At 26.8% G+C, this 18,403-nt stretch overlaps 4 protein-coding genes across 7 annotated transcripts; 1 reads left to right on the top strand and 3 right to left on the bottom strand.

The window, feature by feature from the left end:
• Positions 1-514: 514 nt before the first annotated feature.
• On the bottom strand, positions 515-1,525 carry LOC105735998 (peritrophin-1). The gene is made up of 2 exons (XM_012488975.3): positions 1,386-1,525; positions 515-972 (listed from the first exon to the last, which is right to left on the bottom strand). Exons 1-2 carry the CDS (start codon positions 1,390-1,392, stop codon positions 698-700), a joined length of 282 nt encoding a protein of 93 aa, XP_012344429.1. The 5' UTR covers positions 1,393-1,525; the 3' UTR covers positions 515-697.
• A 672-nt stretch (positions 1,526-2,197) lies between these two features.
• On the bottom strand, positions 2,198-7,009 carry Gen (XPG-like endonuclease). Of its 3 annotated transcripts, none has more exons than XM_086912094.1 (7): positions 6,759-7,009; positions 6,396-6,672; positions 6,007-6,293; positions 5,758-5,919; positions 5,438-5,603; positions 3,952-5,364; positions 2,198-3,874 (listed from the first exon to the last, which is right to left on the bottom strand). In XM_086912094.1, exons 1-6 carry the CDS (start codon positions 6,914-6,916, stop codon positions 4,240-4,242), a joined length of 2,175 nt encoding a protein of 724 aa, XP_086768220.1. In that variant the 5' UTR covers positions 6,917-7,009; the 3' UTR covers positions 2,198-3,874; positions 3,952-4,239. The 3 variants fall into 3 exon arrangements, with proteins under 3 accessions (XP_086768220.1, XP_086768221.1, XP_086768222.1); XM_086912095.1 differs by having other exon boundaries at positions 2,198-2,736; XM_086912096.1 differs by lacking the exon at positions 6,759-7,009 and having other exon boundaries at positions 6,421-6,591.
• Positions 7,010-7,875: 866 nt separating this feature from the next.
• On the bottom strand, positions 7,876-14,894 carry l(3)72Ab (U5 small nuclear ribonucleoprotein l(3)72Ab). The gene has a single exon (XM_003695608.4). It carries the CDS (start codon positions 14,664-14,666, stop codon positions 8,262-8,264), a length of 6,405 nt encoding a protein of 2,134 aa, XP_003695656.1. The 5' UTR covers positions 14,667-14,894; the 3' UTR covers positions 7,876-8,261.
• Positions 14,895-16,742: 1,848 nt separating this feature from the next.
• On the top strand, positions 16,743-18,128 carry LOC100872540 (uncharacterized). Of its 2 annotated transcripts, none has more exons than XM_086911692.1 (2): positions 16,743-16,830; positions 17,353-18,128. In XM_086911692.1, the coding sequence occupies exons 1-2, from the start codon at positions 16,824-16,826 to the stop codon at positions 17,964-17,966; spliced, it is 621 nt and encodes a 206-aa protein (XP_086767818.1). In that variant the 5' UTR covers positions 16,743-16,823; the 3' UTR covers positions 17,967-18,128. The 2 variants fall into 2 exon arrangements, with proteins under 2 accessions (XP_086767818.1, XP_012344428.3); XM_012488974.3 differs by having other exon boundaries at positions 16,756-16,830; positions 17,344-18,128.
• The last annotated feature ends 275 nt before the right edge of the window (positions 18,129-18,403 follow it).

Here is an 18,403-nt window from a genome sequence, read left to right as displayed (position 1 = left end):
TAAAAAAGACAAAACGATCGAAACAGCGATCGTGGCCAGATTGATACCCAGATTCACGCACAAATATCCAAGATACGAGTCGCATGTTTACATATACATATATAAACTCGACATTTTATATATAGTTACATATACGTACAACCTTCGAAAATTGTCGAAGAAAGAAAGCAAAAAGTTCATTGATTGCTATTCGATTGCTCGACAAAGTTTCAAACGTCTCGTATTCCGTAAACTTCGAACTTTCAAAGATGCTTTAATGGATCTCGAGAATAAAATCCTTTTCCCCTTTACGTTGTCCAATAATTTTCGATCGAAATGATCCGTAACGATAAAACACCATTCTATTTCTCATTTCTTTTTCTCATCGAATAATCGAATTTTTAAATATTTAACGCGAATCCAAGATTATGCAATTTTATCATTAACCTCTAATTATAATCTAAAGACGCATACAAGGATGGATCAAATCGTTATTCAAAATGAGCAGGGATTAAAATGAAGAAATTTGTAGAAATTTATGATAATTTAATTATATATTTAACACATCGACGAATCTTTATCTGCTCAACAATTTTTAACAAAATTGTAGGCGTTAGATTTTTGCATATTATGAACAATTATTTATTTATTAATTATTCGTATGGGATGCTCCAATGATTCCTTTGAATTGTTCGCTTGGATTATTTGGCTCGATTCTTTATTCGTTAGATTCAACATTGCTCGGTTCCGGAGTTACTTGACAGTGCGCCGATTGTGGCCAGTCGCAAATCTTTAACTCGGCATTGAATTCAAGTCCTGAATTACATTTCATCAAGAATGCCGTTCCTCTGTTGCAAGCGTAATATGATGTACAATCATTTGGATTTGGAAGTAGGATTATTTCGTCCTCGACTTCATTCGGCGGGCATTTAGGTGGCGCGGTTGCGGAAACGAGGGCCACCGAAATAGCGGCGAGAGATAGCGCAAGTATCGCTGAAAAAATGTGATTTTGTTTGTTGTCATAATGCTGGTATGGTAATTTTTGAAAGATTCGAGAGGCAAAGATTCGATATGCAGGTCAAGCGGGTTTCCTACTCTTTGACGCGTCGTCAACTTTTCAACCAAAAAAATATGAAAGATAAAAAAGAGTTTGCCTTTGCATAAGCATAAGTTCAGCGCAAGTGTCGTCGAAACCATTTTCAATCTCGTTCGAATTGTTTTTTACTACTTAAGTTATTATTTATCGAAAATTAATATCCCCGATTGAGAAAAAAAGAAAGGACACGAGAAAATACGTTTTGCAAACATGATATATAGATTTAGAATCAAATGCACGTGAAATTTGTATTATTGACAAACAGAGAATTATAGTTGAATATTTTTTATTGAATAAAAAATAAGTTTACCTTTCATCTTTGAATCGTAGCTTGTTCGTGATACAGCGTGTAGCGTGATTGTTTAACAATATCGATATCTATCTATCCTCTTATATATTTTTCGTCAACCTTTTTTTCATATTTTATCGTTACACATTGCAATCGTTTATCGACATTTTTTTAACATCTGATAAGTATAATAAAAGTAAAATAAAACAACGGATGACAAATATTCTTTGAACCATCATAGGTTTTCTTTTTCTTATTTTTATATAGATCTTACTACACTCTGTGTCATGTTTCTAACTTAATATCAATTTAAACGATATATAGATAACGCGAATGTTACAAAATTAATTGAACTTAATAAATCACTTGTAACTATTATTCCATTTACGTTATTATTCATTTTCTGTTAATTGATAGTTTATCTTACCGATATTATTGTATATCGATAAGAATTCACTGTGATAAATTATTTTTTAACGGAAGATGATTTTCATTATAAATAATAAATTATTGTTATAGAAATAAAAATTATTAAGCTCTTTAATTGCATATAGATTTACATATTTGATAAGTAAAAATTCTCGATTAATATTAGGGAGGAAAAGAAACAGGAAAAATGGTATGTTTTAGTAAAAAAAAAAAAAAGTTTGTAAGTTTTTCAAACGTTAAAATTAAAATTAAATTATCGAAAAAGTATCAGATTCGATTCTGCCGTTAAAATCTTTGATATAAAGTGGGATAAATGTAGTTAGTACAGTGATGCAGCAGGCGAAATTGGTGACCTCGATCTAAGAAAAATTAGGGAAAATACAAAAATAGCAACCAGAAAGAAAGATGTTTCAATTACGATTATTATGTTTAATTTTATTTAATCTCTACATATCTTCCATCGTTTTTTTTTTTTCGTTTTTATCATGCGCCAATTATCAATATTATAATCAACAAATCCATAATATTCCGCTATTCTTCTTTAAAAATTATTCTAATTGTTTAACATGTGATAACATTTTCACGCGACTTAATTTTTTTTATTTTTTATATTATATTTAAGTGTAATGTAAATATAATATTTTGTAATTTTTTTTTTTTTAATTAAATTAAATTTTTTGTTATTTTAATCTGCCAATTATCAAATATTTGATAATTGATTAAAATCGGGAAATGATTTATTTTTATCACTCTTCGTGATTTTTACATATATCCTTTTTTTTTTTTTTTTATTTAGAATTTTCACAGCACAATAATTTATGATTGTACTTTCAAAAAACTCATCGAATTTAGTCCATTTTTCAAAACAACGAATGAAACAACATACGAATGGAACACGATGGATAACACTATTAATAAACGAAACCATATATAGTTTTGGTACCTGAAAAATAATCAATCAATACTCTCTTGTTTCTTTATTTCTTGCTTGTCTGTTTTTTTTTTTTTAAAGCGAATAGACGCAATAGATATATATAAATAAATAATATTGGTATTCACATTATATGAAAAATATATATATTTCTAAAATGATGATTTAGAAAAATACGGTATAGAATTTAGATTAGATTTAGATTCTAATGTTTAATATAAATTTAGATCAGTTTAAGAGTTATGTTAGGTTTATGTTTATATAATTCGCTTTTTGGTTCAGGTTTATGTTTTTCATCATTGATCTGAATATTCGATTATTTTTCATTTATTTTTCATATATTCTTTGTAATAAACAAAATAATCATTATTTTCCCTTAGATTAATTGATTGATATAAAATGATAAAATTTGTAAATTTTACGAAATCTTTCACGATTCTAGAATACATATAGATGAAGATAATAGGTAGAGACACGTTATTCACATAAAAATGTTTGTCATTTGGATGATATTATAAAAAAAATTTATTTATTATAAGAAAACAGTAAATCTTATTTCTCTTTCAAAATAATTTAGCTCAAAATTAATATTATGCATTTTTTACAAATGAGTTTATCCAAATTTTTTTCTGTCTTTTTTTCCCCTTCATCAGAATTATTTATTTTAGTAATTAAGCAATGGAAATATAATAATTATTTTATTTCAGAATTAATTTTTTTATTATCATATATATTTTGTATAAAACGTTACATATTTATATTTAAACTTAATGTTTATAAATATATACATAAATATTTTTTCCAGAAGACAATATACAAGATAGTAACAAGTTAGTTATCCAAAAATATAAAATACCTTGTTAAATTATAATTATAATGCCTCACGTACATAAATGCTTTCAATTTAAGTTCCAATAGTTTACTGTTTTCGGTTAATTGATCAAGTGAATAACAAGATATTGATTGCAATGTACCTATCAAGAATGCTTATATCTAATAGTCTTAATTTTTATTTTATATATATATTTTTTAGAAAATAGAAGAACAGTTCAGAATTCAATAAAGTTCAATAAAGTAATTTAATAAACTCGATTTAAATCGATCGATTTAAAATACAGAATGAACAGGATCAAAATTCTTCATTAGGAAACTAAAAAATAATCATATTCATTTTGCTGTAAAAATATAAATATAAAAATATAAAAAAAAAAGAATATCGATACTTACTTAACTATCGAAGAAATAAAGAAAAAAACAATTCGATTATTCATTATATAACAAGATTTTTCCATACTTTCATTTTTCCATATTTTACTATCATGTTGGATACACGTATATATATACGTTTGTATATTTTTGACAATATTCTTTACATCGTACATAATATATAGAAATAAGTGCAATGATCAATTGTGAATCGACGATTGATAAAGAATTATTTTATTACACAATATTATGAAATTATTTTAATATATATGAATGGACATCAATTGCACAAAGATGTGATACTATATACTACGTGACAAATTGATTTTTCGGATCAGTATCATCCATGAGAGCATCAAATCCAAGACTAAATTTAGCATTTATTGGTGTAGAAGTATTTTGAAATATTGTTTCTTTGTAATTTATTCTTTGATTAAGAGGAATATAAGATTCATTTATATCGGCAAATTCATCTATTTGATCACAATTTACATTATTTTTTGAATATTCGTTAAATTTCGATTGAAAATTATTTACGTTATCAATTGTTTTTAAAATTTCAGCATCTTTTTCACATAAATTATTTTCATCTATATGCATATCTTCTTTAACATTATATTGAAAAATTTTTCGACTACATATATTGTCAATTATTTCTGACATGTTTAAATCATGATCATTATCACTCATGAAATCATCTGGCGAAAGTTCATTAAACATCTTATCCAACGTATTATTTAATTTTGGATTCATGTTTTCTAACTGCAATATTTTATTAAATTGTGGACCACGTTTTATTTTATCATTCTTTTCCTGACTTTTTTTTTCTTGTGAACAATCTAATATTTTAGATCTTTTTGGTGTAATACTCATCCTTCTTAAAGATTCTTCTAATGATATAGGATTATCTTTCATAATGAAATCATCAATTTTTCTATTATTTTCTGCATTTGTTAATAATTTTTCAGTTTTTTTCTGACGTCTTTTTTCTGCTTTACGTTTACCATCATTACCATCTGTAATATTTTTCACTTTACTTTTAGGTTGACGCTTTTTTATTTTCTTCGCATTTCTTGCATTTTCAAATATTTCAACTAATTCTGGATAACATTTCTGTACAGCATTCTGTGGTTCAATACTTGTTAATTCAGATAAAATATCTATATTAATCTCATCACTTTCATTATCTAATGCCATATATTCTTTAATTTTTTCTATTATAGTATGATCAGTTTTCCAAATAATTTCATAACTCGCAACACTCCTAATATTTCGAATTTTTTTTATTTCTTTAGGTATGTATAAATCAGGTATTACTAAACGATTTTCAGCAGAGATATTTGGAAGATGTACTAATTGCCAGCGAGTTGCTAAAGGAAATATTTTTTCAAATGCATAATGTGGTTCCCATGATAAATGTCGTTCCATGAAAGCCTAATATGGATAAATTTATAATATAAACATAATTCAATAATAAAATATTATAAAGTTTTATATAAAAACTTACTATAAATTCATTCACACGTGGTTGTTTCCATTGAATATCTATTTTCTTAGGTACTGGATCTTTCCTAAGAAGATATTCATCTATTAATTCCTGATTTGGAAAATTTTCAACAAGAAGTGCTTTTTTTCGTAATGTAATTTCATTTAATAATAATGCTTTTTTTTCCCTAAAAAAAAAATATAATGAAATAAATAATATACATATATATGTATTATAACATATATATATGTATTTAATTAATAAAAAGTAAAACAAAAGTAAAACAAAAGTAAAACAAAAGTAAAATAAAAAGTAAATTAATGTTATAAATTAAAATATACCTATAAGAATTATTACACTTCACAACTGTACCACAATCTATACAACCTGATTTTGCATGTTTTTGAATTTTACCATTATGTCCACAAGATGAACATAAATTTGAATTCAATAATTCTGCTTCCTTATGATCTAAAGTAGTATCAGTTTTCCAACTCTTTATTCTAAAAGAAAAAATCATATTCTTATATAATAATAATATCATATTCTTATATAATATATTTCAATATATTTCAATTTATATTTTATACCGTTCAATAATATCTTTATTTTCTACAATTTTAAAAAGCTTCATAGCAGCTTCCTTGCCAATTCCATTTAATCCATCATCATAGTCACAGCCACACAATAAAGCTAATACTATCATCTTATTCCTTCCTAGTTGCAATACTTTCTCTATTTTTTCTAGTCTATATTCATCTACAGCACCTCCTGTACCTCCACGATTTCCTTGGGCACTTGTACAAAAATTTCTATAAACTACTTTTGCTCCATATAAAAAACAATCACTATCTTGGCTTATACATCCATCAACAAGCTATATAAATATTTATAAAAATAAGAATTAATCATGATTCATATTCTATGAAATATATTGTATTATATAAATATATTGTAATTCACAGAAATACAATATTACTCCATCTTCATTTAAATATGCACACATTGCTTCTGCTTCCCCATGTCCTTGCACACATGCTAAACCCATATATTCAAGCATTTCCTTGCATTCATTGAGGATTTTTTTAAATTGGGTTCTTCCTTTTCTTTGAATTAATTTTTTCTCTTGAAAACCAGAACGAATATCATTTCTTTTAGCAATTGTATTATATTTCAGTGCAGGTGCTTTTCCTTCTAACACAAATACCGGTGATATTCCTTGCATAAGGAGAAATATTGTACGAAAATAGAGATTCCTACAATAATTATTTAATTTTATTTAATTTTAAATTTAAAAAAAAAATAATAAATATTAGAACTTGAAATATAAAAACTCACAAACCTAAGATACATTTTTGGTTGAACATAATGATCAACTATTGTTTGACTATCTACAACCCAACAACTAAGGTCAATAGCTATTGTTTTTCCTTGAAGTTCAAATAATGGTTTTCTCTCGCATAAAGGAGATAAAATATTCCAAAGATCTTTTACTCCCATTTTTATAACTTTAAATTAGAGTTTGTAAACAAATTTTCATAACGAACTTTTTCTGTTTTCTAGGGTTCAAATGATGTTATATATATAGAATATAAATATATATATAGAAAATAAAAATAAATCCCTATTTGGTCCAATATATAAATCCCTATTAACATTAAATTGAACTTTCTCTCTGTAAAATATAAATTACTTTTTTTAAATAAAATTTTTTCTCATATTATAATTAAAATTATTATGTTATTATATATAATTTTTATTCTTTATGTTTTTTGAAAGTATAAATTTTCAAAAGTATAAATATTAACTAAATATAGATAAGAAAAACAAATAGTGAGATAAAGATAAAAGTAAAATAAAAATATTGAAATCAACGCCATCTCAAGAGTCCGCAAATGAAACACAAAAGAAGGACAGTAAATAGTAAGAAAAAGATAGAAATAGAGTAAGAATTGAGCATTAACGCCATCTCTTGAATGTCAAAAATATTTTTTCAAAACAGAAAATAGAACAAGAATTAAGGATCAATGTCTCTTGAGGATTTCTACGAAAATTATTTAAAGAAAATTTAAAAATATCATTAATTTTCAAAAGATAGCATTGAAAATTATATATATTGAGAATATTCAATCTCTATTTTTTTCCTATAATTTGTCTGTTTTGTTTTATTTATAGTATTTAAGATGATGCTACTTTTCGAATTTTTACTGTCTTTCTTTTTCCATTGTTTTCTTTTTCTTTGAAATGGCGCCAAATTATTCATAAATTATCATATATCTATGTTTCTTCCAACATTTATTATTATTTATTATTCTTGTAACCTAAACAATATAAAGATATTTTATGTTATAAACATTTTTAATATATCTAATATTGAGCAATTACATAAAAATTATGAACAATTTCAAAAAATATTCTACTTAAATACATCTTCAAGATATTTTATAAATCAAAACAAATTTGTTATAAATGTAAAAAGTATATTTTTTATTAACAAAAGACATTCGATAAACATCACACTTTGTTATTTATTTGACGTCAAAAGAATTAATTTCAGACTAGTTTTATATACTTTACTATTTTACAATATTTTACAATGCTATAAGTAAATTCACTGCAAAACGAATGCTATTTTTTTTTTTTTTTTATACAAAATACGATATATTTAATGATGATATATTTTTTTTCAAGAAACAAGTATATAGATGATGATGATATAAAATTCGGAAAATTTTCTTTATGATTTCATAGAAATTATTAATTTAAATAATATATGTGATATTTAAAAATTATTTAAAAATATTAAATTAGTTTTTTCATTTTTAAAAGAATTAGTTCTTTTTTTTTAATCAGATTCTGATCCTGAACTGACATCTGATTCATATTCATCTACATTAATAGTAAATTTGTATTCTTGATCGCAACCTAAATAAGCATCACTCATAAAATATAGAGTATAGGAATGTTGACCAGGAGCAGGTGCTACAAAATCGAGTTTAACTTTTGCCTTTTGCTGTAATGTTAATCTCTTAATAGATAACAAAGAATTAGTCTTTGGATCACCAATAACAACCCACCATCCTTCTTCACGTTTTTGTGGGAAGAAAGGTGCTACAACTGGACCTGTAACTTCATCTTCTCTTTCAAGCTGTACAATGACATTTACTGTACCACCACTGCGTAATTTATCTTTATCCTGAACTTCATAAGACATTTCTATGTTAGGATAACGATTACAAAATTTAGCAACATCTGCCATTTGTGTCTCGGATAATTGTAAAAGACGATTTCTATCGTCATCTTCTAACTCCATTACATCAAACACTGTTTCTACACCTTTATCTGTACAACGTTTAATAGTTTCAGCTGTAAAATGTGGTAATTGTTTGAGATAAGAATCCTTAGACCACATTGCTTGTGTAACCATTTGTGCTAATTCCATAGCAGCTACAGCAGGAGCTAGCCAACCAGATGAACTGAGAACATCAACGCAAGCTTGTATTAATCTTATAGCTTTACTTAATACTAATTCTGTATCTTTTTGAAGTTCTGGACCAAGTTGTATTCTGGATAAATGTGCTTGCAATAAAAGTTGTGCTTTTACATGAGGATCAGCCATTCTTGAAGCTTGAGGTGCATGTGGAAGCCGTGTTGCTAAGCTTCTTAATAAGTTTTCTTCACGTTGTCGAACTGGAACAGTTTCATATTCAGCAGCTGCTGAAATAATTTCCAATAAACCTCTGATTTTAGTTTTATTATTTAAAGATAGACTAAATAATTCAATTGTTGCATAATTAATATAATAATATGCTGCAATCATTCCAAGATTTAAAGGTAAAGTATCCATTTCATCTTCTACAGCAACACATTTTGCTTGTTCTAAATCACTTAATGTGCTTTCAACTAATTCAGATAAATGATCAGATAAATGCCTGTGAGTAACACCTTGTAATCCATAATAATTTGGGTTTTGTGTAAGTCGTCTATATAAGAATGTCCATGTAAGATAATCAACTGCATCTTGTTTATTTTCGATTGTTTTAGTCACAATTTCTGCATTAAAATGATCGTGCAATCTATGATCCAAATGACTTTCTACAGGTAAAGGCTCATTCAAAAACTTCTTGAAAAAGTCTTTCTTTGAACTTTGACAAAGAAGGACACATTTAGCATCGTCATCTTCCAACGGACGATTTGCGCGTGCTACCATTTGTAAAACATCTGTAATAGGATAATCTTCGTAAGCATGTGTTTTTCCATTGTAACATTGAGTATCCATCACAACAACAAGATGGGAGCTAATAGATAAACCCCAACAGAGATCTCTTGTAGCAACTGCTATTTGAATTGCACCGCTATCGAAAAGTTGTTCAACAAGATGTCGATCATCAACAGACAGTCCTTCGTGAAGATACGCAACACCTTGTGATAATGTTTCCTTCAATGTTTTATCTGTCATTCTATCTAAAAATGGTTTAATATCAGCTTCTTCTGCATGAAAAAATCGAGAAGGTTGTCCTTCAGCTGCAGTGAATGTTAATAAATCTATAGCTGTTAATCGGGCTTGACGACGAGTCGGTACAAAAACAATAACTGGTTTATGGGAAGCATGTCTAAGTATTGCATTATATACTGGCTTTGCCATAGCAGCTAATCTAGATGCATTATGAGTAATATTTATTCCTTGTACATGTAATTCTAAAGGTACAGGTCTAACAGATGGATGAAAATTAAAAGTTGCAGCAGCGGGTGCACCTAACCATTGTGCAGCATCTTTTGCATCAGCAAGTGAAGCTGATAATGCTATAATTCTAGTTGGTTTATCTAGTTGTGAAGAGATATATCGAGCTCTTGAACATGCAACTTCTAATACAGGTCCTTCTTCACCACCAATTAATTGAAGTTCATCAACAATAAAAAGTTGAATATTTTGTACATTTTTTCTTTGTTTCCATCTTCGTGATAATACATCCCACTTATCCGCAGTTGTGATTATAATTTGTCCCTTTGCAAGCAATTTTAAATCTGTTCCTGTTTCACCAGTCAAAAGAACTACTTTTCTGCCTAATTGTTGATTAAATTTTGCTGACCAATCCATGTATACTAATTCTGCTAAGGCTTCTTTACTAACCATATATACACATCTTCCTTCTGGATTCTGAGTAAATAAACGTAATACGGCAAACTCTGCGATAGTTGTTTTGCCTGAACCTGTAGGTGCTCCAACAAAGACATTATCATCTGAATTATAAATAGCATTGAATACTTGTGTCTGAATTGGATTAAATTGTGGAAATTTATCTGCATAAATGCTTTCAAATTTTGAATTACGCAATGCAGTAATTGGAAGTGGTTGTAAATCAAGCAATTCAGTTGGTGGTAAATTTTTTTCTGGTAGAATCAAATGTCGGAAACTAACGGGCAATTGAGTTTCCGCTCCAATCCATCTATCTGATACAACACGTAAAAAATATTGTGGTGGCAAAGGTTCAAATACAGGAACAAAAAATTTTATTAAATGTTCATCTGTTGCATATTTGGCTTTAAGTAAAAAATATTCATGATGAAGTATAACTTCAGAATCTACATCTTCAACTAAAATCCAAAATGCTTCTGATGCTCCATGCACTTTTTCATCCCATTGAAAATCTGGTGTAATAGTTAATTCTACTCTTAAAGTAGAACGGGTAATTGGTTGAATATGCGTCGATAGTTCCAATTTTGTAAATTGATGAATATATTTATGAATAGTTTTACCAAGTTTAGGTACTCTAATCAATTCACCGATTTCATTGGGCCCTAAATCATATAATCTTTCCCAGGGAAAATTCTTTTTTTCTATTTTTTTTACGATCTCTTCTGGCATTTTTCTGAATTGTCTAAGAGGTGACATTGATTGCCACATTCTTCGATCTATCATTTTACATAAAGATAAACATTTATCTGCTAATTGTGCCCAACCTCGGAATAAAACAATTTCAAAAATAGCTCTCATTAATCGTGATGCAGATTGAGTAACAAATACCATATCAGACATAAGAGCAAATCCTTCAAGTTTTAATTGAGAGATATATGCTTGTAAAAGTACATTAACTTTTGCACTTGGCTCTTCTATACTTTCTTTCACTGGAATCGGTACTCTCTCCATCAATTTTTGCAATTCCAGTTTTTCTTCTTCTCTGACATTTATATGTTTAAATTCACTAGATAAAGAAAATACTCTAAACAATTCAATTTCACTCAAAGTACGTTTTAATAATTGATTATATATAGCCATCGTTTCATGAGTACAATAATAATGTGATGCAATTCGACCTAGTTCAGTAGCTTGAAAATTTCCAGATTTTCGATCATATTTAATTAAACCGCTACGATCTAATGCCACTGCGGCAGAATGAATAAGATCTGCTCTGTGCAATTCTAATAATGGATCCTCTTTTATTTTGTCCTGACTTATACCATATAAATTTGGGCAGCGAAGCATTCTAATATATAAATAAGTATATCCTAACCAAGTAACTGCATCTCTAATATTTTGTATAGTACCTAATACTATTTCTGCATTTAACATATCTGACATTTTACTAATTAATTGTGATTCAATAGGTAATTGTTGATTTAATAGAGATAAATAATATTGTAATTCACTGTGATTTGTAATAAGAATACCTTCACCTTTTGTATCATATTGTGGACGACCAGCTCTGCCTAACATTTGCAATACATCTAGGGCACCTAATTCAACCCATCTACCTTTTTCTGGATTATATACCTGAGTTCCTTTTATAATAACTGTATGTGCTGGTAAATTAACACCCCAAGCTAAAGTTGCTGTGGATACTAAAACTTGAATGTGTCTATCTGCAAAAAGATCTTCAACTAATGTTCTATCTACTCTTGTCATACCAGCATGATGAATAGCAAAACCATAAGGTAATAAGTCCTTAAGTTCTTGATTTTTAACTTGTTCAGCTTCTGTTCTTAAAACTTCCATAGATGCAGATCCTTCTCTAAGAAATTGTCCTAATGTGTCTTTTTCCAAACACATATCTCTAATAGCACGTGCTGTTTTTCCTGTTTCTTTCCGCGAATGTACAAAAACAAGAACTTGATTTCTCCCAGCATGTTCCATTGTTTTTTCATATACAATTTCATTCATTACTTGAAAACGTTTCAATGCTTTTTTTTCTGTTACACCTATATACTGTTGCTCTAAAGCAACAGGTCTGAAACTATTATCAAAATAAAATAAACCTGATTCTGGTTTTATACGTAAAAATGCAGCAACATCTTGATAATTTGGTAATGTTGCTGAGAGACCAATTAATCTTACATCTTCCTGTGTTGTTTCAATATTTCTAATTGTCCTAGCAACTAAAGCTTCTAAAACTGGTCCTCTCTCATCATGTAGCAAATGAATTTCATCGATAATAATCAATCTAACCAATGAAGTAAAGGTTTTTTCACCTCCTTTTCTTGTTATAATATCCCATTTTTCAGGAGTGCATACAATAACTTGAGTTGCAGCTATCTGTTCTCTTGTTAATTGATGATCACCAGTTAATTCTGATACAGTTAAATTATACGTGGATAATCTTTTACTGAAAGTTCCAACCATTTCTTGTACTAAAGAACGCATTGGTGCAACATAAATTATTTTAAATTCATCTGCATTTATTGTACTATCTGCATTTATATGTTTTCCAATTTCACGCATCATACATAAAAGGGCAACATTGGTTTTACCAGCACCTGTTGGTGCACATAGTAATAAATTTTCATCACTGTCTAATGCAGCTTGATACAAATGACTCTGAATTCTATTTAATGTTTTAAAACCTTCAAAAGCTGGTTGCACATATTTTGGTAATTGATCAATAGGATAAAGTTTCTCATTTTCTGCAAATGGTTTTGGTTTCAAAGCAGGTACATGAACTTCTTCATATCCTTTACGCTGTTTTCTAAAACTTCCATCAGGTAATTGACAACGTTTGTTTGCCATAAAATGACTACCTTGTGCAAATATTAGATCTTCTAGATCTATCAGATTTCTTGTACCCTGAACTTGACCACCTGGACCTCCAGTATCTTCATTTTCTTCTCTTCGTTTACGTTGTGCTCTTGCTTCCATTGTTTCATCAGCATCATCATCACCTTTACCTGTATCTAACTGTCGTAAAATTTTTGCTAATACAGGATCATCATTCATTTTATTTCGAATTTTTTGACGTTCTGACTCAGACTGTGAAGATGCCAACATAGTGCAGTAAGCAATTGTATGTCTATATTTCTTGAGTTGTTTAATAAAATCAAAACAATCATATCCTAATAGAAGTACTAATTGATTTTCACAGTCACGATCATCTCCAGCATCCTTTAAAACTGCTAGTACTTCTGCAGCTCTTGCTTGTGAGACCATTGCATCATCATATATTCTGCTTAATCTTCTTTGTAACCAATATGCGTCTATATCCAAAGGATGTAATGGCTTCTCTTTTTTCATTTCTTCTGCGCCACCTAAATTTTCTGCATGAATAGCTCTATCATCATTAGCTTCTTCACCTTCATCACCTTCATCATCATTTTCTCTAACTTCTCCATAAACATCTTCATCATCTTCTTCACTACTTTCTTCAAATTGTACATTAATTCCATATGTTTCATCAATATTTTCTTCATTTGTAGTAGTCTTCTCATCATTTCCAAAATCTGTTATCTTTTTTCCAAGATTTACTAATAATGCAAATCTCTCTTCAGCTAATGGACCTAATAATAATTCTGTTTCTTTTTTCTTTTCTTTTTCTTTAAGTCGATCATTCTTCAAAACTGCCAATACTTCATCAGCAGCACCACAAAGAATATCTCTTGGTTGATCACCTAAAGCTTCTTGAATAAAACTTAATAATACTTCATAAGTTTGTCGTGTTTCTTGAGTTTTAGGACGATAAACAATTCCTACCATTTCATCTACACCTTCTGAAAGCAATGTTGCACCTTTCATTCGTGTAAAGTCATATTGAGCTTCATCTCGTTTTTGACGTTTAACTTTTCGTTCCTCTGCTTTTCCTGGCTTAGTACGTTGTGCTCTATCACCCATTCGCGTTCCATCAAGTTTGCCAACAAGTGACATAACCTCACCAGTAGCTTCATCTCTACTTCTTCTTTCTATTAATCTTACATCAGCTTGTAATACAAGATTAGAATTAGCTTTATATTCATATTGCAACTGTCTTGCTGCAGCGTCTGCCATAATTATTTTTTTCTTTAATCAAAACGATACAAATTATTATCTATTTATATCTCCTTTTTATAAACTAAGAATAATTTTCACACATAATTATAAAACATTACAAATTATAAATATTTTTATTAAGATAATATATTTTTTTCACTTAATAAATGTAACTTTATCACTTTCTTTATTAAATTTACGATTATTCGATCTTCGAACAATTTTAACGTAGCTATCGCGTCTTTGATATACGCATGAAATCTTCCTTACCAATTAGAAAATAGAATTTTCTGATTGGTTGTAATTTAAAGGTTAATTTCCATAAATCATTTTATTTGTAAGAAATATGAAAATGTTTTTTATTTTACCAAAATAATTTATTTAATATAATATTTGCTCTTTAATATAATGAATAATACAAGATAATTCAATTATAGAAAGTGAAAGAAAAATCTTTTGATTTTTTCCATTGAATTTTTGAACAGAAGTTTTTATTCTTCTCTGATGCGATGCGATATGAAAAAAAAATTATACCTTTATACTTGTGTAATTCTATGGCAATATTATCAAAAAAATTTCCTCTGTAGATAAAATAAGAAAAAATAGTATAATTGTGAATTAATTATATCATATTATATGACATTGAAATAAGTGGAAAATCAATTGACGTATTAATTGTATTATTTTTTTTCCACTTTTTTCCAAAAAAATTTTTTTGGCAAAAACATTGCTTAGGCAATCTTTTATATAGGCAATATTTATACATACAATAATTTATTTTACATATATTTTATTCATGACATTATGATATATAATTGATTAGTAAAATTTTCAACAATAATAAATGAAAAATATGATTATATGATTTAGACCATAAAGTGCAATAATTTTATTTATAGCAAATAATATTTTGTTTAAATTTCTATACAATAAAATTTACATGTATAAATTCAAATATTTTTGGAAAAATATTGTAAAAATTATAACGAGTATCGTATAATTATAACTAATAAATACTAATAACTAATAATTTATATTATATAGTTTTGAATACATTCGAAAGAATCAAATTAAATTATATTCATCTTTACGTATAATTACGTATATTTAACATATATATTTAACATAAATTTATTATATTTATTTAATTAAAAATATAAATATATGTATATAATTTATGATATATTTCTAGAACATTTTTTATAAATTTATTTATTTATATTATATTTTATTTATTTAATCATTTTAATTTTATCATATTTATTTATCTATTAAATTAAAATAAATATATCATGATTAAAAGTATGTCATCATATTATTAGTTATATGTACATACATATATCTTTAATTTATCTTAAATCACTTTATATACTTATACTTATATTGATTAAAAATGAAATTACATCAGTTATAATGGACATTACTTTAATGAAAGGTTAAAAAAATAATTATCTATATATTACAAGAAATTCTCGTAGAATAATCGTAATTTTTTTAAAATAATCGATAAGAAAGATAATATCGTTATTTATTTTTAATTTTTGTTTTATTCATTAAATGATACTGAAACGATTACAATTTTAATATCAAAAAGAAATATTGTAATATTTTTTTGCATATAAATTCTATCTTTTCTTAAATGATTCTTAAGTGAATATTAAAAATTTATAATTCAATTTCATTTTTTTGTCTTTATTTTCTTATTAAAATTTTTTATTTTATTATTATTTTATTATTTTTCAATAGCAAAAAACAACAAGAAAGATAATATTATAAATTAAAAAAATATAAAATTTAATATGTATAATTAAATTTTATATTTCAAATTTAATACACAGTATATTTATTTATTCATAAATATATCAATGCATTAACTTATCATTAAAATTTATTTAAAAATAAATAAGAAATATAAAAAAAATAAAATAGAATAGTAAAAAATGAAAAATATTATGATTCACAAATATATGATTCACAATTATTAATTATAAACTGATCATACAATGTACAATTTTTTATTTTTTAACTTATCACGATATGTTAAGAGTGATAAATGATTTTATATCTTGATAGTTTTTTAAAAAATTTCTAACGAATATATAAAGGTAGAAAAACAAAATCACATCACAGTAAGGAAAAGAACACAATACGAGAATATACGCCTTCATATCAATAATGAAAGGTAAGATAATTATAACTGCAATTGTAATTGTAATTACAATAAATTCATACATGTTTTTATACAAGTCGCTAATAAAAAAAATGAACATTATATGTTCATATATATTTCACTTTCATTATAAATAAATAATTCTATTGAAACTAAAATCTCTTTGAAACTATTCTTGTTTTTTAAAAATTTAATTAGTTAAATGTTAAAACATAATCTTTATTCAATTTTATTCAGAAAGAAAAATTTATGACTTCCTTTTATGAAAAAATAAGAATTTTCTTTCATTTTTAATTGTCAATGGTTAAAAGAACAAATCTAAAAATGCAATTTTAATATTCTTGATTTTCTTATTTTGTCTTCTGATTTGATCAGAAGAATTATTTTTTAAATTTTTAGACACTTATCAATTACGAGGCATACATATTATGATATTTATTTATTTTATATAAAAATTCTGTCGAAATTTATAATGTTACATTAATTTAATAAATTGCAAAATTTAATATTAACCAAAATTTTTAGTGGTTCTAGCAATACTAGCAGTATTTGCTGCAATTTTTGTGGCTTTCGTTTCCGCCGAAATACCAACTAAATGCCCAGAAGTAAATGGAGAAGATGTCGTTCTACTTCCGAATCTAGATGATTGCTCAACCTACTATGAATGCAACGGAGGAGAGCCAGTTTTAATGGAATGTAGTATAGGACTTGAGTACAATCCTGATTTAAGAGTATGCGATTATCCAAATCTCAATGCAGTTTGCAAACATCGTCCGGGAGTCAGTCCAGCACCAAGCAATCCTGATTCTCAACATCGACCCTCATCCAGTGAACGACCCTCATCCAATGAACGACCCTCATCCAGTCAACGACCCTCTAAACCACCACGTCCTACACCACCATCATCCAGTTCGAAACCACCTAGACCATGTCCTACATCCAATCCGAGACCATGTAAACCAAGACCATGCCGACGACCAAAACCATGCTCATCCAGACCAAACCCTCCATCCCACCATTTACCTACCTCATATTCTTCTAATTGGTGGCCTCTTCCACGAGAATACTATGAAAATGTATTATCAAATGAAGAATATGAAAATGAAGAATATGAAAATGAAGAATATGACTATGATTTAGAAGAATAAGATGAAGAGTAATCTTGGCACAACTTGTTAATGTTATAGGAATTGAAATTTATTCAAAATATATTAAATATTAAAATATAATAAATATAATAAAAATATTTTTTTTAAAAATGTAATAAAATTGATTGAAACTGTAATAAATTTGCATTTTTTAAAATTTAATTTTTATATTTTTTTTTGTTTATTCCAACCTTTTCAAATTTAAAAGATTCAGTTTTATATTCTATATTATAATAAAGTAAGAGAAAGAAAGATTAAATTTAAAAAAAATATTGACCGACACAATTTATTATTTGTTATAAAAATATTAGATTAAATTTTTTATTGTTAAAATTTATGAGATTAAAAATATTAAAAAATTTAATAGGTTCATTTAATTTCACTGTTGAAAGATTTATATATGATATTATACATGTAATAGATGCCTTTTAATTATA

This window comes from Apis florea, unplaced genomic scaffold, assembly GCF_048593485.1.
Source record: "Apis florea isolate Af1SG1 unplaced genomic scaffold, ASM4859348v1 contig_3367_pilon, whole genome shotgun sequence".
NCBI classification, from domain to species: domain Eukaryota; kingdom Metazoa; phylum Arthropoda; class Insecta; order Hymenoptera; family Apidae; genus Apis; species Apis florea.
The sequence above is the reverse complement of the archived record's forward strand: the minus strand, read 5'-3'. Positions and strand labels throughout refer to the sequence as shown.

Excerpts from the sequence above, each read along its gene's own strand:
- Gen (XM_086912094.1), bottom strand. The coding sequence starts at position 6,916 with ATGGGAGTAAAAGATCTTTGGAATATTTTATCTCCTTTATGCGAGAGA. Across the intron at positions 6,294-6,395 it reads CATATTTAAATGAAGATGGA|CTTGTTGATGGATGTATAAG; the intron begins GTAATATTGTAT and ends ATATTTATATAG. Across the intron at positions 5,365-5,437 it reads CACGTGTGAATGAATTTATA|GCTTTCATGGAACGACATTT; the intron begins GTAAGTTTTTAT and ends TATCCATATTAG.